General features: G+C 49.7%; 1 protein-coding gene across 1 annotated transcript in view; it reads right to left on the bottom strand.

Moving 5' to 3' along the window:
- The window catches only part of LOC102184573 (liprin-alpha-1-like), a 118,225-nt gene extending 99,316 nt beyond the window's left edge, over window positions 1-18,909 (bottom strand). Inside the window, 15 exon segments of the mRNA XM_018065858.1 lie at window positions 1,538-1,766; window positions 3,563-3,786; window positions 5,605-5,667; window positions 6,895-7,020; window positions 7,528-7,562; window positions 7,606-7,626; window positions 9,973-10,006; window positions 11,214-11,330; window positions 12,725-12,871; window positions 14,784-14,985; window positions 15,186-15,314; window positions 16,021-16,103; window positions 16,973-17,137; window positions 17,608-17,709; window positions 18,793-18,909. Of these exon segments, the coding sequence (XP_017921347.1) occupies window positions 1,538-1,766; window positions 3,563-3,786; window positions 5,605-5,667; window positions 6,895-7,020; window positions 7,528-7,562; window positions 7,606-7,626; window positions 9,973-10,006; window positions 11,214-11,330; window positions 12,725-12,871; window positions 14,784-14,985; window positions 15,186-15,314; window positions 16,021-16,103; window positions 16,973-17,137; window positions 17,608-17,709; window positions 18,793-18,909 (1,794 nt within the window).

Genomic DNA, 19,290 nt, shown 5'->3' on the forward strand with positions numbered 1-19,290 from the left:
CGGGGAAGGGGAGATGGATGGGTCAGCTGCAGCCTCGGGGCGAGGCGGTTCGGGTGGTGGTCTGGGGTCTGGATGACAACCACTGAGCAGACCACAGGATGAGCCAGGAAATCAAAACCAATGATGAAAGCAGACACACCGTCAGAGAACGCCAACAGCAGGACAACAAATACTCGGAAAGAAATCAACCGTGAAACTACAGAGAAATCGTGTTTTAAATTCAACTAATTAGCCAACGATGCAAATTATCAAAGTGTCCACAACGAAGCAAATTACTAGTTACTCACAATTCCACATGCCTGCTAAATGCTATTCAAACTTACTGCTATGGGGGAAAAACACCATTTATGAGACATGAAGACAAAGCACAAACCCGACTAAGGGGACACCTGCTGTGGACCACAGCACTGCTATGACCAGAGCAGGTGGGAGGACGGGAAGGGGAGATGGATGGGTCAGCTGCAGCCTCGGGCGAGGCGGGGCAGTGGTGGAAGCTGGGGTCTGGATTGACAACCACTGAGCAGACCACAGGATGAGCCAGGAAATCAAAACCAATGATGAAAGCAGACGTCAGAGAACGCCAACAGCAGGACAAAATAGACAGAACTGTTCTTTTACAAATACTCGGAAAGAAATCAATCGTGAAACTACAGAGAAATCGTCACAGAATTTTAAATATCAACTAATTAGCCAACGATGCAAATTATAAAAGTGTCTCCAAAGACCACAAAATGGACTAGTTACCACTTCACATGCCGCTAAATGATTCACAGTTAATTTAATTATATGCCGACTAACAGTGCAGCTAACATGAAACGGGTGGGAACCAAAAAAACGTGAAAATACAAGCGCAGTTACAAAGCAGAGTGTTGTAAACATGAGTTCATGGGGAAAACAGCAATGCACTCGCAAAACCTAAGCTAAACATGGAGGAAAGCTGGAACATGCGCTTTAGAGCCGCTCACTCTCTCACCAAAAGCCCTAGGTCGTCATCCCGTTTTCAGACTCGGAAGAGTGAGGAAGCCAGACTTCTTCACTGGGGCCCTGGGGCCGGGCTTTTAACCTGGTTTCACACGCAGAGCTGGCCTGAGCGCGCGGCCAGGCCCATCAGCGAGCAGACCACTTGAGATTCCTAAGCCAGGGGTCCAAATATCAAGACTCATTTGTCGCTGTGTGATTATGGAATGATTTCGCTCAGTCGTGTCCGACTCTTTGCGGCCCCATGGACAGTGGCCTACCAGGCTTCAGCGGTCCATGGGATTTTCCAGGCAGAGAATACTGGAGTGGGCTGCCATTTCCTTCTCCAGGGGATCTTCCAACCCAGGGATCGAACCCGGGTCTCCTGCATTGCACACAGACGCTTTACCGTCTGAGGCACTAGGGAAGCCCGATTCAAGACTAGGCAGTTTTAAAAAATCTTAGACCTCTGAGCGTAGCAAATGTGCCTGATTTTCTTCTGGGTAAAAAGAGAAAAAAACAAACAAAAGAAAACCAGTGTGCTCGGGAGGGACGTGGCAGGGAGGAGGCAGACACATACCAGAGTCATGAAGCCCAGCTTGTCTTCTCGCTCAGGGCTGGGCTGCCTCCTTTCGGGCATGGAGCGCCCTCTGCTGGGCGGGAAGGAGCCGGCATGCGAGGAGGCGGGATCCAGGTTGAGGGAGTTGGAGGACTTAAAGCGCCGAAGGTTGCTGAAGTTCCCACTGCCCACCCTGCTCTCAATCCCCTCCGCCCGCTGATCCGTGTTCTCCTTGTCTTTTTGAATCAACCTAAAACAGAATAAAATCATCACCTGCCTTTGTCAGCAGAGGAACATGTCTGGACAGCAAATGTGGGCTTGCATTCTGTGTCACGATTAGCAAATTCCAGGAAGAGTTGCTCAATTAACATCTCAGCAAAAAGGTTCAGCTTTCCCTCTTTGGAATATTCTCAACTTAGAATCACTTATCATTGAGTCTTACAAAGTGGCCCCTCATCATTCACGTTTGATTTGACTTATTTACTCTAACACTCTGATGGGGCCTGGGTGGTGACTCTCCCTGTGAGGAGATGCCTGAAGCTGACCACCTTTACCTTCCCTGCTCTCAGGGCCGAGATGCACGTCAGTGCCTCAGAGCTTTTCCACTGGGAAACCGGAACTCTGTATAACCAAAACAGCCATTCATGAGCAAGCTGGAGTTTCTAAACACAAGTTTCCAGACCAGATGAAGTGCTGAGTTGCACGTTTCATTTTGTTTTAAGCTTGTGTATGTGCAAAGGCATCACTTGATGAAGTTCTCCACCAGCTTTGTGTGAGTTTCTGGATTCTGGTCAATGTGCTGCATTAACCTAGAATTCACAGTTACTGCTCTTCTCCCCTAATGTGTCATGGATGATTTTACATACAGATTAAATGCATGATTATGCAAGTAAACTGATTTTCAAATTAAAATAGAAGATCCTTACAGGTAGTAAACTCTCCAGTTTCACTTCTACTTATACATCTTGAAAGTTTTTCACTGTTGACAAGTTGATGGACAGAATTTACCATTTACATCAAGTCAACTTGTTGCATAAGGAAAAATCATTTTTACCTGACAACTTGCTGTAAAAATAAAAATATTAATACAGAAGTGTTCCAAATTTCCTACGGGGATGAGGAAAGACAATCTTTCTGAGCTTGTCTGGGCTCAAACACGGCCCACAAAGCAGTCTGTCTCAGTGTCAAAAGTACAGGCGGCACCATCTGCGTTTGCTGGTTGTGCCATTCACCCCGGCCTTTTCCCCGAGCCCCCACACTCGAACAGCAAGAACGGGCACCTCGGCCAGGGGTGACGGAATGAGAACAATCTGAGCAGCAGCTCTACCAGGTCCTGTGCAGGGTCACCGGGCTGCGGCCACTCTGAACGTGGACTTGGGACAGGAGGCACAGCTGTGCGGGTGTGGCACCAGGCAGGCCTCGGGGCCCCAGCCACCCGGCTGCACCCAGACCCAGGGCCCCCTGCTCACCATGAGGTGGGCCTTTGGGTTCTATCCTGTTTTGTAAACTGTTCTAACTGCCAAGACTGGGTCTAAAGAAAACATTGTAAATATACTGATGAGATGAGAAAAACTCAAACACATGTCCTTGGATCACTGTCTTACAACAAGTCAATCTTCACAATGTATTAAGTTAAAAAGGAAAATGCAGATCTGAGTGGGAATTTGCCAAGCCCAGAACCCCAACTTTTCTGTTCCAGGTGGCTTTTCACCAGAACGTAGAAGGCTCCGAGGGACACACGAGGGTGAACCCTCAGTGCTGGAGGGTGCACGGGCCACAGGGGACACTGCCTCGGCACCTCACTCACCCTGGGGCCCAGAGCTGAGGGGGGGACACCCCACAACGCCCCCCCACAGAGTGCTGACACCACACTGTGGACAGAATGCCCTGGCTGAGCTCTATAATCAAGGGCAATCTCAGAACTGAAAATTCTCGAAGCAGACCTGAAGTCAGTTTTCTTACTACGGAACACTCAGACTTCTCTAAGCAGAAGACAGCTCCGCAGAGAAGCCGAGTCTCCGGGGAGCTGGGCTCAGGCGCACCCACCAGATCTCTTCGTTGATCTTGTCCAGCTGCTCCTGAATCCTCATGGCCAGAGTCTCGGCATCGGCCTGCCCGATGGGCGACAGCAGAGCGGGCACGCTGAAGAGGATGACCCCGTCGCCCTCGCTGTCTGACACGCCCTTGTCACTCTTGAACAGCTGGCCCATGTTGGCCAGCACGCTGGCTTGCTGCCCGCGCTCCTGGTCCTGATCTTTCAGGGGCTGCACCTGGGCACGAGAGGACCACGTCTCATCAGCAACATTCTGGGCACCTCAAGTCTATCAGGAACTGAACACAATTTTACATGGAAGCCCTGACTTTGGACAAATGGGCCCTGCTATGAGACACTGCCATCTCTTAAGCGAGCAGTACTGAAGAAACGGGCAGGAGGAGAATCCAGTTCCTAGATGGCCTGGTGACATTCAGGTCTCAGCATGGACGGAAGGCAATCCTATGAGGTTATTCACAAGGGTGGGCTGATGGAGTCAGAGACAAAAACCGAAAATTACAAAAATATATCCTTGCTTCCATCAGCCAGGCTGAAGGAAAATTAGAAAAAAAAACCCTTCAGCTCTGCAGCCGCTGGGTCCACCCCACCGGTCATCACTGGTACTAGTTCGCCGAGGAGTGCCGTCCTCACGGGTTTCCAGCCCTCCGTTTTCCAGGCTGGTCTGAACACGCACAGACAGGAGTGAGCAGGGGCAGCCAGGGGATGGGAGGGCCAGCCTCCCATGGCTCTCCTCTCAGGGCACAGGCCCTCGGGCTGTTCTGGGGATGGCCCCTCACACCGCAAGGGTGCCTCTGTCATCTGAGACGCATGCAAGAGTGCCTGCTGGGCCCCGTGCCGCCCTCCCGCTCTCACACCTCACACCCTTCTCTCCGCAAATCTCCCCCCTGCCCCACTCTCACCCAGGTCCTGCCTTGTTTTCCCAGACATGACCTCAAAGCAACGGAGGGGCAGCCTCGAGCTGCTGGCTTGCCGGCTCCCTGTCCCCCGCGGCCACTACCTTCGCTTTCTGTCTTCGTCACGTCCCCTCCCCAGGGCTGGGCCACCCCTTTTCCTGGCTCAGGACCACCTGCCATCCTTCCTGCTCTGCTCCGGTGAACTAGCTGACTATGGGTTCACCCCCATCAGCCTGATGAGCACATCCTCTCCATTCTCTCGCCTTAAAATCGCACATTTTGGAACATTTTCATTCTGAGAAATTGTACTCTAAGTGTTCCATAGCAAATAGAAACACTCAGAACAATACTAACCCTTCTAAACCATAATGAATAAGAAGTTACATCTCAGGTGTAGAAAAGCTTCTGGAGGAAACATGGCAAGCCATTGACGACAACGAAGTCTATAGAGAGAAGCTGGACTTGGGCTCGGGGTTCGGGTGGTGGGGGACAGGACTCACTCTATTGCCCTCGCTCCTCTCATTGCTTTAGACTGTCTCCATGGACCTCACTTGCATTCCTGGGCATTCCTCACATTCATTCCTCTACACCCCACTTCACTTCCTCACGGGGTCAAACAAGTCAAACGGCCAAGTTTCCGAGTCACTCGACTCAACCTGGCAGCTCTGTGCTGTCGGCCACGGCAGTCACTCGCCTTGTGCAGCTCACTGAGGATGTGATGTAGGCCGGTGCAAAGCTCGATGTGGAAATCACACAGATTTCAAGACTCGCAGTGAAAAAAGCATGTAAAGCAGCCTGCTCATTTTTAGGAAATTTTAGATTGTGTATGTGGCTCGTATTATCTTTCTGATGGACAGCACTGTCCACGTGAAAGGCTCATGCTTTGTCTCAGCTTTCGGGTGAACCCAGAAAGGACTACTTAGAATTCTGAACCACACACAACGGCCACACACTCTAAATCCGCCTCTAATGCAAATCACATTCAATGTTCAAAACCAGAAATGCTATACACGTTACAGCAGTGGACTAGCCATAAGGAAAATGTAACTCCACTTCCGCTAAGCATCTGCAGTAACTGTAACAATGAACCCAGCTCAGTTCAGCTCTTAACACATTTCTAAAGGATTTAGAGATTTAAGGACCTTGTTGTTTTGCATTTCTTCTAAATGCTTTTTTGCATTTTCAACTTCCCATAGGAGAGAATTCTGAAAAAGATACATACAGTGCTTTAGAGTCAATTCTTAACAGACGTTGCATGGACTGCAGGATGGCTACTCTCCTGTCTGAAAGCATAAAGCACCTCGGGATGAAGGGCGGACCTCGTGCCCAGAGTGAAGTGTCGGCACGAAGACGGATGACAACTGTTAACACTAACTTGTACACAGAAAAACTCCTCCTTCCCTGACTGATCTTCTAGATCCAAGGAGGCCAGGTCCCTGGGGTAAGTGAAACTGCTTTATACTTGCTTTCAGCTTTTGCAGTTCAGTGGTCACTCAGGAAACTGGCACAGGTTTCACATGTAAAATTCAAACCTGAGACAAAACTATCCCCACTTCAGGGCCAGCCCACAGGTCAGGGCGAAGAGAGCTCTCTAGTGAGGTGTGGGTATCATCCTGGGTTTTGTGGGGGAAAAATGTGCCGCAGAACTGGTAGTGACCATGGGACTCTCTCAGACAAGTGTCGCCCAAGCGCCGACCTCGGCGAAGGTTCTGGGCCTCATCTTTAGGGCACCGGTGCAGCTGGGACAGGTTTTCCCTGAACCTCCACCAGACTGTTGCCCACTGAGCTGCTCTGATAGAGTTTCTCAGACATTTTCCAAAGCAGATAAAAAGAGAGATGGCTGGAGTTGGAATATGAGAATGCTTGCTTTTACTTACTTCAATCTTTTCTATCACATTATATAAAAGATCCTGAACTAAACTTATTGATTTGGCTGCATCGGGCCTTAGCTGCATCATGCGCGATTCCTTTGATGTGATTGCCGCGTGGCACGTGGAATCTTAGCTCACCAACCAGGGATCGAACCTGCGTCCCTGACCTTGCAAGGCAGGCTCCCAGCCACTGGACTGCCAGCCAAGCCCCAGAAATAAACTTCTAAGAAAGAAACGAAGGGGTGAGGGTGGACCTAGAAGAATGTTCTAGCACAGCGGCTGGTAACATCGGGGCCACTGGTGATTCCGCCTCACTGATGCTTTCTAGAAGGGTTGCGGGCACACATCTATGTCTGTTCCTTTACGCACTGCCTGTGGATGCTGTCACGCTTATTGGCTAGCATGAAATGCTGCTACTCTAACCAGTAAAGACATTCACTCTGAGGCCCTCTATGGGAGTTTTCCAAACTCCTGTCCTGGAGATTTCCCCCAAACACAGACCGGGCCGAGCCTGGCCAGGCCACATGCGCCTCTTGTAAAGGGGCCGTGAAGCTGGCTCACCTTATCCTCCAGAGCAGCCATTCTCTCCTTCAGATGAAGCTGAAGCCTCTCATCTGAAACAGACAGAAGCTGATCCACGGTATCTGATGAGTGTTCGTTGTGTTCTTCATTCATTTTTGCTCTTTGCTTTGCCTAAAACAGGAAAAACGAAAACTCATAAACTTCAAGAGCAAGTATAGTCGTTCTTTTAAAAGCACCAGGGAGCCGCGACGTGAGCGGCCTGTGCCCTGGTTCCCGAGGCGGTCCCCTCCCACGGCCACCTCTGGTGGGCTGTTGAGCATCCCCAGAGCAGACGGGCGGGTGCAGAGGGAGGCAGGGACTTCACTGGTCAAAGGTCACTCCCAACACTTCTCTTTGGCAGAGCACCTGGGGGACCTCAGTGTCACCAGCCATTTCCTGTTGAAGCGGCTCGAGGAGCAAGCAGATTTACACTCAGAAACAAGTACACTTGAAAGGGGATCGGCTTACACACACGTCGGTGGAGGAATTTCCCAGTATATAAACAGAAGCTTGATTCTGGATTAAGGGTGTAACATGAATTCAATTTATAAAGCAAAAAGTGAGAAAATTCATTTTGGAAAAAAAGCCAGTGGAGATAGACTTCCACATTTTTTTCTTTACATGAAACATCACTTGAATTGTTTGTAATGATTGCTCTTGTTCAGTCACTCAGTTGTGTCTGACTCTTTGTGACCCCATGGACTATAGCACGCCAGGCTTCCCTGTCCTTCACTATCTCCCAGAAGTTGCTCAAACTCACGTCCTTTGAGTCAGTGATGACATCCAACCGTCTCGTCCTCTGTTGCACCTTCTCCTCCTGTCTTCAATCTTTCCCAGCAACAGGGTCTTTTCCAGTGAGTCAGTTCTTCGCATCAGGTGGCCAAAGTATTGAAGCTTCAGCCTCAGCATCAGTCCCTCCAATGAATAGTCAGGACTGATTTCCCTTAGGACTCATTGGTTTGATCTCCTTGTAGTCCAGTGGACTCTCAAGAGTCTTCTCCAACACCTCAGTTCAAAAGCATCCATTCTTTGGTGCTCAGCCTTCTTTACGGTCCAACTCTCACATCCATACATGACTACTGGAAAAACCATAGCTTTAACTAAGTGTTCCTTTGATGGAAAAGTAATATCTCTGCTTTTTAATATGCTGTCTAGGTTGGTCATAGCTTTTCTTCCAATGATAATTCATATTCAGTTCAGTTCAGTTGCTCAGTCATGTTTGACTGTAGGACCCCATGGACTGCAGCATGCCAGGCTTCCCTGCCCATCACCAACTCCCAGAACTGCCATCCAACCATCTCATCCTCTGTCATCCATTCTCTTCTTGCCTTCAATCTTTCCCAACATCAGGGTCTTTTCCAATATGAAAATTCATATTAAAAAGCTGGAAATAATTGCCTTAAGCAATTTTTAAATGTAATAACAAAGTTGGAAAGTCTGTGATTTATAAAATGAGCATCAATTTCATGGTTTAAAAAGCTGTTTTAGGACCTACTGTATTAAAAAAAATGGAGAGAAGACAAAAGAATGCTATATTTGAGATTGGCCCTGTGTTAGAAATTGCTGAGGCCAATTGATTGGTCATGGGCATTTATTACACTACTCCGTCCACTTTTGTGCATGTTTGAAATATTCCATCATAAAAAATTAAAAAACAGGTTGCTGCTGCTGCTGCTAAGTCGCTTCAGTCATGTCTGACTCTGTGAGACCCCAAAGATGGCAGCCCACCAGGCTCCGCCTTCCCTGGGATTCTCCAGGCAAGAACACTGGAGTGGGTTGCCATTTCCTTCTCCAATGCATGAAAGTGAAAAGTGAAAAGTGAAAGTGAAGTCGCTCAGCAGTGTCCGACTCTTCACGACACCATGGACTGCAGCCCACCAGGATCCTCCATCCATGGGATTTTTCCGGCAAGAGTACTGGAGTGGGTTGACAGGTTATTTTCTGCTAAATATTTTCTGTTAAAACAGTGTCTTCTCCAGCAACACAATTCAAAAGCATCAGTTCTTCAGTGTTAGCCTTCTTTATGGTCCAACTCTCACATCTATACATGACTACTGGAAAAACGATAGCTTTGACTATATGGACCTTTGTCGGCAAAGCAATGTCTCTGCTTTTCAATATGCTGTCTAGGTTTGTCGTAGCTTTCCAAGGAGCAAGCATTTTTTAATCTCATGGCTGCAGCCACCGTCTGCAGTGATTTTTGAGCCCAAGGAAATAAAACCTGTCACAATTTTCCCAATAAGGCATCGGCATTCAAATATTTTTAAAGCAAAACGAAAGTTTACTTTGAATTGGGTTAGTCATGAACAGCACCCCAATCTCAACAGCCTCTGAGCAGCAGTTCTGAAAGTAAGGAAGTGCACCCCTGATCGGGAGACATTGCGCTCTCTACTTAGGGAGCCTCACCGAGGTCTCATGATGGGAGTCAGAACCACAGCCCCTGGGAGCCCACATGTGAGGCCCTGCAGTCCAGGCCCAAGAACACAGCTATGGTGGGGACAGTATTGACACCTGAGGCTGGACCTGGGATCCCCACTCCATTTCCTGGATGGTCGGTACCGCTGTGTGGCCAACCCTTCCGGGAAACCTCTCTCAGGGCTCTCTAATCGAGAGCCTCCACCATCGCCCTTTCCTGGCGCGACTTCTGTCGCAGGCAACTTCGGTTCTCCTCCTGCCTAGGAGCAGCCATCCTACACACACACCCCACGTCTGGACCAGCAGTTTGGCACGTGGGACTCCAGCGCCACGTCCGAGGCAAGCACCTCCACACCTGGGCACCATGCCCTCCGTTTGAGGGGCCTCAGGCTGGCTCCCTCAGGTTTGAGGGCCACTCGTAAGGTCCAACTGTATGCTGAGCAGCTCCCCTGGCCTGGCTGGTCAGAGCAACAAGCGTCCTCCTTGAACGTGGGGACCCCCTGGCCCCTGCCCACCACCTAGGGGAGACCACATCTGGCCCTGCTCCCGAGGTTGGGTGCCTGGATCAGCAGACAGGGCCACACCCGCACACTGGACCGCAGAGACAGGAGCGGCGGAGAAAGGCAGCGCCGGCCCGCCCAGCCGCGTCTCCGGCCCACACGCCCCTCTCCTCCATGCTGCTGGGTCTCTCTCCCGCCTGTCGGCCAAGAACAGCGTCAGCTCCGCTCGCAACAACCCTGTCCTGACGGCACGCGGGCTGTGACCACAGGGGCGGCAAGCGGGCCATGCTCTGTGCGGACCACTGGCCCCGGGTTCGCGGGGGGCACACCCACATGCCTGCTCGCGCAGCCAGCGCGGGTTCATGTGTGACACGTGGGTGACGGAGGGTGCTGGTGACCGGCTCGTGAGAGGAGAGGTGCTCCCCCTGGCCCCAGGCCCCCTCCTCAGACTGCCTGGGGCGAGCCAGCGCGGGCAGCAGGCAGTGGCAAGCATGGGACACACGAGGGCACACGTTCTTCCTTCCTAAGCTGGGAGGTAAGTTCCGACAGTTTCGCCTCCTTAGTGGCAGAGCTTCCGGAAGACAAAAGTTCAGACTACAAGGCCAACCAGGGACAGAGGGCAAAGATGCCAGGGGAGAGAAGAAACGAGCCCTTGAGGGGAAGATCACAGGCAGAAGGGCGCCCCCTGGCGGCTGTTAGTGACCCTGCTCGGGGAGGGTTTGCCAGCACAGGACACCACCTGCCTCCGGAAACAGGCTGGCCCCTCAGGCGCTCCCTGAGCTCCAGGCAACGCTCCAACAGCCAGGCCAGCACAGGCCTGGCCCGCCTCTCCATGCCCAGCCAGTGCCCACCAGCATTGCGGGGCAACACCTTTCTCACCAGAAGGATGGGGTGGCTGGCTGGCTGTGGGCACCATATCCCCAGCAGCGCCACGTCTCCTGGACGCGGCCTCTCGCCCGTGGGCTCCTGGGGACTGCAAGCTGGGAGTGGGGCCCTGGGTCTGCACCGTGCCCCTCTGTGACTTATTCAACAATGTATGAATAAAGACTTAAAACTCTGTTCATGACAGAGCTATTTTGGCCATCTCTTAAGGAGAATGGGATCTTTCTTGTTCTTTATCCTGCTAGGCTTTGAGTTGCTGACTGAACTCTGAGCAGCAGTGACTCGGAGCTGAAGCATCCTGGGGACACACAGAGCACAGGACAAAACTGGAGGGAAGTTAACACAGGGATGACACGGGAGCGGGGACTGTCTGACACTCAGGGAGCGCTCCCATCGCAGACGGGCAGCACGACCCCCGCGTCTGCGCTCCTTTGTGGACTGAGCAGCATGGGGAGGGGCACGGTGGGACAGCAAGGGAACAGGCCCTCCCCACGCCCGCCCCCCGGGGACCAAGAGCAGCACCTTGGAGAGCGCAGCCACCTGCTGAGCCAGCTCAGCCACCACTTCTGTCAGCATCTGCTGCAGCTTCTGGTCTGCCAGCTCCAGGCACTCCTGCAGCTGTCGGTCTTTATCCTCCTTCTACAAAGGGAGAGCAGAACATCAAAACGGGCCAAGCGGTGTAGCCTCTGCCATTGTTAGTAAGCTGAGACAAAACCTAAATGCATGTGTCTACAGGATTAGTTCTGTTTCGGAAGCCGCGTCAGGGTAATTTTTCTCTCAGTGTTCCTGGGCTTGGTCTCAGTGGGCAGAACACCTCCTGCCAGAGTATTTGCTCTTCCTAAACGTCTCCGAAGAAGTCTTAAAAAAAAAAAAAGTTCTTATATATTAAAGAAGATCAGGATTCTGTAGAAGCTTATTCATTCCTATTGACAAGTTAAGGGTCAGTACTGACCCTTCTTAAAACATCACCAGAATCATCATTTGAAGGGAACCCTACCGACCGCAGATGGCCATGGGCTTGTAAGCCAAAATATGGCTTTCATCTCCTCTGAAATACAGACCTGATCAGAGTGTGCCTGGGGAAATGCCAGTCAACTAATATTTGTAAATGCATGATTATTCTTTTAACAGATCTTCTTACTCTGAAAACTTTCAGTGTAGAACATTTAGACAGATTCTTTTTTGAAAAAGAAAAAAAATGAAATGACCTATATGCTCGGGTTCCTGAGAGGTTAGCAGTTATTTCTAAGCAGCTTTCTTATTTTTTCTGGGTGTGTATTACTCTATGTACATACATAAACAATAAGATGTGCTTTAAAACCCTCAGAAAACAACAGCATATGGTACCTAGTATTTTCTGATCTGCCTTTTACAGCCATTATTTTGTATATCGGAATGCTCTTAATTAGCATTCCGCATCATACATTTCAATGGCTTTCTAGTATTTTATTTTTGTAGTGGGGCCAATGATACACTTTGTCACACACCAGACTGACTCACTTTGTTTTGGAGAAGCCAGATTTGGTTTTCCTGATTAAGTCCTGATTCTGTGAGACCACACAGGAACAGGAGCAAGTAAAGCTCACCAAACCACAGGAAGTACAAACCCTAATCAGACTGGAGCTCTAACCCTGCCCTTTGTCACAGTGACCCCAGTTCCCAACAGGCAGCCAGCTGCTGTGAAGTTCCCTGCTGCTCTCTGCTCTTTCAGTAAAAATGCTAACAAGCCAACAGATTCAAGTCAAGTAAAACAAGAGTCAGGAGTGGAATTCCACAAAATGGTCAACCCAAATCCCAAATAATTCAAACCTCTAAGTTGCAGTCACCCTCAATTTTTAAAAAATGTATTTCCTTTCAGTACAGCTGATTTCTCATGATGTACATCCACACTTTTGAATGCAGTATTTTAGGGTCATAAGAACTTTACACTGGGACTTGATTTCCAACATGGGAGTCACATGAAAAGGTCTTTACCTTCCTTCCTCAGTATTCACTACTACAGAAGTCAGACACAGTTCAGGAAAAGCCATTACCTGTCGATGCATAGAATCCTTATTTGCGATTTCATTTCCAAGTTTATCATGGAGGTTGTGCACAGAGATGGCTTTGCGCTGTGCAGCGAGGTAGCGTTTCTCAAGTGTAGTGATTCTCTTCTCCATGTCCTCCTTCTGGGCCATAGCCTACACCAGGCATTGCAGAGGAGAAAAGGGAAGTCATTACCATAGAATACTCCGATACACTTAAGAGTAAAAAAGCGGGACTAAATCCTCAGTTTCAAATCAAACATAAAATTAACGTCCTCAAAATTAAAGTCCTAGACAGGGCAGTTTTCTGAGATGTGAGCAAAAACGCGCCTACCTCAAATGTCACATTTGCCACGATGGCACCCATCTGTCTTAACGTCTGTCTGGCCACTCGATTTACCAAGCTTCTTTTCTACATCATAAACCCAACCAGCAAACAAAAAGTACACTAAACTCCTCTGTCATTGCAAGAATTCCAGGAGGGAAGGTATCTGGCATGAAATGAGGATCTCTGTCTCCTACACCATACAGGCGGGCTTGTCCCCGAACAGGGAGGGAACTTCAACAGATCCTACTGGGAGCTCTGAGGCTCATTTCCTCAGGTAAAACTTGGAAAAATCTCATGCAATATCCTCAAAATTAAATAAGAATATTAATGAGTAGAAACAGAAGTCGAAGTGTTACACAACTGGGAGCAGCCTTCTCAAGCCTAGTTCTTCTCAAGCAGTTACACCACATGTAGGAAACGCTCAAACCAGGAGCAGAGCTTGCTGCCATTGCGACTCCTGTCCGCCGGCTCAAAATCCATTTCAGGTCCTCCGTGCTCACTAAGTAACCGATGTCCTAACATTAAAAGTGAAAGGTCTTAAAAACGCTTTTTCCAGAATTCTCTGTGTGTTAATCTCTGCCACCTAATCTCCTCCTGTTGCCAAAGAGTAGTGTGAACACATTATACAAACATGTGCAAATATTTCTCTTTTCAGTTCTCACACCGAGCTACTAAACAAGTACACCTGCTGTACCACATGTTGGAGGGGTGCACTCTGAGACGGTCTCACGGGGGAGGGGTGGGGCAGGGTGGGCGCTGTCTCTCTGCGCAGAGAGGAGAGGCGAGGCTCACAGGAGGAGGCCTGAGCCCCCAGCTCTCTTCTGTTTTCACAGTGACACTTAGGGAGCTTCTCATAAATCACGACACCCGCAGACACGACTGCCAGAAACATCCTGATTCTGCATGGTTACACAGCACGGGCCTGAGGATCTGAGGGTGAGCAAACGCCACTCGACTTGTCTGACCGCTGGTATCACTGTCACACATCCTTTCAAGGAGCGGAACCTCAGAAAACTAGAGAAGATGGCCAGGCAAGCTGCCTCAGCAGAGCCCACACAGCATGTTCCCATCTCTCCAGGAGAGCGGGCTCCACAGATGTTCAGACTCATCTGAGTGAATCAGAAGGAAATATCAGCATCATCGGGAATATATTCAGCAGGCAGGTAGGGGGATGAACTGGGAGACTAGGGTTGACATATATACACTACTGATACTATGCATCAAGTCAACAACGAGTAAGGACCTACTGAACAACACAGGGAACTCTATCAGTGCTCTGTGGTGAAGTTGATGGGTAGGAAACCTAAAAAACAGGGATATTTGTGTGTGTGTGTGTGTATGTGTATATATATATATATATATACACATAACTGATTCACATTGCTGTACAGCACAAATTGACACAGCAGTGTAAATCAACTCCAATAAATGAATGAGTGGATGAATGAATTTTTTAAAAAGGAACACACTAGGCCCCCTAGAACTTGTGGAAATGAGGAGTCCACACCCAGGGTGCAGCACAGCGCTAGGACTGCCCTCATGTTGGTCCACTGCCAACGGGCCGCCTGGACCAGGCCTCTTCTACCCCAGAGACCTCGACGCAGAGGCGGGAAGGCAGCCAGTGGCGGTCTCGCCCGTGCTCTGCTCTTGCTCAGGCAGCCATGCCAAGGCTGAGATCACGGGGAGAACAAGGGACCCACATTCCGCCTCAGGACAGCAGACACGTCCACTGTCACTCACTTCACGGACGTCCTGCTGTAATTCCACGTTCACCTCCTTGGACTTCAGGAGGTCCTTCCTGGCCGTGTCCAGGTCCTTCTCCAGCTCTGTTACGTGGGCAGAGAGGGCTGCCAGGCGGTGCTTCATCTCTCTCTGCTCCCGTGACTTCTTCTCGATGATTTCCTGGAGCTCGATCACCTGAGCCAGGTCTTCGTCACGGGTTCTCTAAGGGGGAAAGGAAACCTTAGACAGCCTTGTGTCTGGAGGGAGGGAACGCAGCACTTCCGGGAAATCGGTGAAGTCAAAACTGCCTTCTGCGCTCTGGAGCTCACATGACCCTCACGGCCACTCAGACCTACATGATGCATTGGTGAAAGGTCTCAACAGCCCCGCACAGACTGGATAGTAAGATGAGAACCAGACAGAGAGTGAGACTGAGGACGTGCCTTTCCACTGGCGCTTGGCATGTTTTCTTGCTTGTGATTTACATCAAGCACCCTGTCCATTAGTATCTTTTTCAGGTTATTCTTCTCTTTAAGAATCATCAGTGAAAACCAAAAAATTGAATCAGAATAAAGAAATAAGTAAAGACAGCAAAACTCCATTTGGAAAAACTCAACTCAATACTGAAAATACAGCATAAAAAGAAAATACATGGTGATGCTATCCATCCCGAATAGAACCAGGTGATTCGAGTCAGAATTTGTCTCCTACTGGACAAAAGGGTACTTAAGAGATTCTGCAGCTCTGAGCCACACGTCTAGTTTACTAGTCATTAAAATAACCCAGGTGGGCTGGTCCTCAATCAGAAAGATAAAGAACATCTGATGTCCACCACTACAGCCTTCATACTTTCTTAAAATGAAAGGATACAAATGACAAATCCTTGGACTACAAGGAGATCCAACCAGTCTATGCTGAAGGAGATCAGCCCTGGGATTTCTTTGGAAGGAATGATGCTAAAGCTGAAACTCCAGTACTCTGGCCACCTCATGAGAAGGGTTGACTCACTGGAAAAGACTGATGCTGGGAGGGATTGGGGGCAGGAGGAGAAGGGGACGACCGAGGATGAGATGGCTGGATGACATCACCGACTCGATGGACGTGAGTTTGAGTGAACTCCGGGAGATGGAGATGCACTGGGAGGCTTGGGGTGCTGCGATTCATGCGGTTGCGAAGAGTCAGACACAACTGAGTGACTGAACTGAACTGAACTGAACTAACTGAAATTACACGATGAATGATCCAACTTACCCTGTTATGTGTGGCACCTAATTCTTCTAACAAACTACACCTTTCAAGTGCTCCTTGTGTGTTGATGTGTGTATATACGTGAGTGCACTTCTTAGTGTAAGCTGCTGCTGCTGCTGCTAAGTCGCTCCAGTCGTGTCCGACTCTGTGCGACCCCATAGATGGCAGCCCACCAGGCTTCCCTGTCCCTGGGATTCTCCAGGCAAGAACACTGGAGTGGGTTGCCATTTCCTTCTCCAGTGCATGAAAGGGAAAAGTGAAAGTGAAGTCCCTCAGCAGTGTCCGACTCTTCGCAACCCCACGGATGGCAGCCTACCAGGCTCCTCCACCCATGGGATTTTCCAGGCAGGAGTACTGGAGTGGATTGCCATTGTATAGTCACTCTAATACGTGGCTACTATAATGGAATACATTTAATGTATCTCATTGATCTTAACATCAAAAAATCTGCTTATTAACAGCTTTAAATTCTAAGTTTGAGAGGAAAAAAAATGTTATCCTAAAATAATTCTATGACTTAGTTTTTAATTGCAAATTGATATACAGAATATAATAAATCTTGAGACATATATACCAACTAATACTTTTTAACTGGCGGCTTCCCAGGTGGACCAATGATAAAGAATCCACCTGCCAATGCAAGAGGGCAGGTTGGATCCTTGGGTCGGGAAGATCCCCTGGAGTAGAAGATGGCCACCCACTCCAGTATTCTTGCCTGGGAAGTCCCAGGAAAAGAGGAGCATGGTGGGCTACAGTCCACAGGGTCGCAAAGACTCGGACATGACTGAGCATGTATGCAGGCAACACTTTTTAACCATATAAATCTCTGACTTCTTACAGAAAAAAAGTATTTGCAAGAATTCAAGAAGCTCAAAAGTCAACTAGTTACATAAATACATGCATCATCCACCTAACAAGGCTGCAAGTGTACAAATCCAGGATGGCCGGGTGGCTGGTACCTTCTTGTCCAGGGCCTTGTGGTGCTCAAAGAGTGACTTCAGCGACTTGAGCACCTCCAGCTCCCTGGTCATGCTGTCTGGGGACTGCGCCTGCCACTTGCCCGCCGTCGTCTGGAGGGACGGTGTATACCGGGAAACCAGGAACTCCAGGTGCTCCAGCAGCAGCTGCAGGGCAGGGCCAAAGGAGCACCGTCAACCTCATGCTTGAATTCAGGGCCGATAACCCCTCTCAGCCTCATGCTACAGCCGGAAACATGCTAAGGCAAGTCGGAATCCCGCCAGTTCAGTCTAAAGTTAGAGGGGACTTCCCCAGTGGCCCAGTAGCTAAGACTCCACACTTCTGCAGGGGTCATGGGTTTTAATCCCTGGTGAGGGAACTAAGACCCCACACAAACTGTAGCATGGACAAATTGTAGGTTAAGAGAACTCCCCCCTCAAATGTACTAAAATTATAGTAGCTCTCATCATAAATTTGAAGCAAAATATGAGAACTCCAAACTGATCCACCCTGGTCTGCTCAGTGGGAAGATGTGAAAAATGACTTGAAAACCAGACAGAGTTTAAAGACAGCAACATGGAGCCCAGCGGTGACCCCCGCGGGGCAAATGTCAACACGTGAGAATTCCCCTACTGACCATGATGTTATTCCGCTCTGCGTTCAGCAGAGCTATTTCTTCTTCTCTTGCAAGAAGCTGTTCCCGGTATACATTGAGTTCTTCCGTAGATGTTGCCAACTCCTAGAAAACAGTGAAATGAGTAAGTAACTAAATGCAAACACTAATTAAAAAGAGAGCGAGACTCTGAAGACTGACCCTGTCAAGTCTCTCCAGGCTCCACACAAAGGGTCTCCCTGCCCCTCCAGAGAAGAGGGGGTCCACTGACCCCAAGACCACACAGACCACCACAACTCAGACCGGCCTTCAGCCTCCACCTCGACCTGGCAGGCATGCGGCAGGGGAGAACCCGGAATCCAAGCCTGCCTTCTCAAGACCCAGGGAAGTCTGAGAAACTTCCCTAAACATAAACCTAACAACAAAGTGAATAAAGAGATTCTTAAACGACACACAGACAAATAACCTAGAACCGCTGGGAAGAGTGAGGAAGAAAGGTAACATCTACAAGGCTATCAGGCTTTGGAGTGTTCCTCTAGGAAAAAGGCTGATGGCACCCCAAGGCCATCTGTTAGCCTGACTCCATTGAAGTCACCCAGTCATTCAATAAACTGGAGAAAATGTTTTATTTATTTTGTCACAGTTTTCATGCACGTGGTGCCGTCCACGTGGTGAACTTGCTCAAAATGAACCACATGGAGTCTTTCATTCTTCTAGTTTTCTTTACACAAATAAAAAAATCCTGGGCTACATATCCCCTACTGCATACTGAGTATTCAGCACCTAGAACACTGCCCAACACTTGTTAAGAGGCCTGTAGTAGACATGTGAAGCTATGAGGGTGTATGTTATACACATAAGCAGTAGGTACCCGTCATTAAGATACTGGACACACTGCTCTGTGCTTTGTAAGGTGGGAGAGGTTAAGGGGCTTAGCCTTTCTGCTTCAAGGACTAACTCTAGCGCTCAATCCACGTGCCCCAGTGACTCCTCCAGACAGTGTTTCCCTTCTTGTGGGGCCCCCGCCCGTCCTCCACGCAGCACCTGCACAACCACTTACAAGGTCAACCTGCTGGGGTCGATCCTGCCCAGAAGGCCAAAACGCGCTGGCCGGCAGGGTCCACAACCCTCCTAACAAAATGAAACACAACTGCAACGCTTCGCCGGGTGAAGGCCAATCCGACGGGCACAGCCCCCGGCTGCTCTCACCTCAGGCCGCTCTGCTTCCAGGACTTGGGCCGAGGCCAAGTTCTTCCTTGTCTTGGCCTTTGCCTTGGGGATGCAGCACTGGAAAAGTGCCCATAGGCGGGCCCTCCTGTGACCCATCCTCGCGGATGGGGGCAGCCCCCCACTCAGGGGCAACTGCTGTTTCACGGTTAGATACCTCAGCACCCGAGCTATCACCACCGATCTCACACTACGACCACCACTATTCACACTACGACCACCGCTCTCACACACACCGCTCTCACACACCACTCTCACACACTACTCACACACGACGCTCCCACACACCACTCTCAGACACACTGCTCTCACACTAGGACCACCGCTCTCACACCACGACCACCAGCGCTGCTGTCTCTAGAAGAAATGGCACGAAGGCTCTGCCTCCAGCACGTCTCCCAGGAGCCTGGCACCTGGAACCCACTCAGTCACAAGGGGCTCCGTGGTAACAGGGGGCTGGGCTCAGGCCCACCATCAAGG

Source organism: Capra hircus, chromosome 21 (assembly GCF_001704415.2).
Source record: "Capra hircus breed San Clemente chromosome 21, ASM170441v1, whole genome shotgun sequence".
In the NCBI taxonomy this organism is placed as follows: Eukaryota; Metazoa; Chordata; class Mammalia; order Artiodactyla; family Bovidae; genus Capra; species Capra hircus.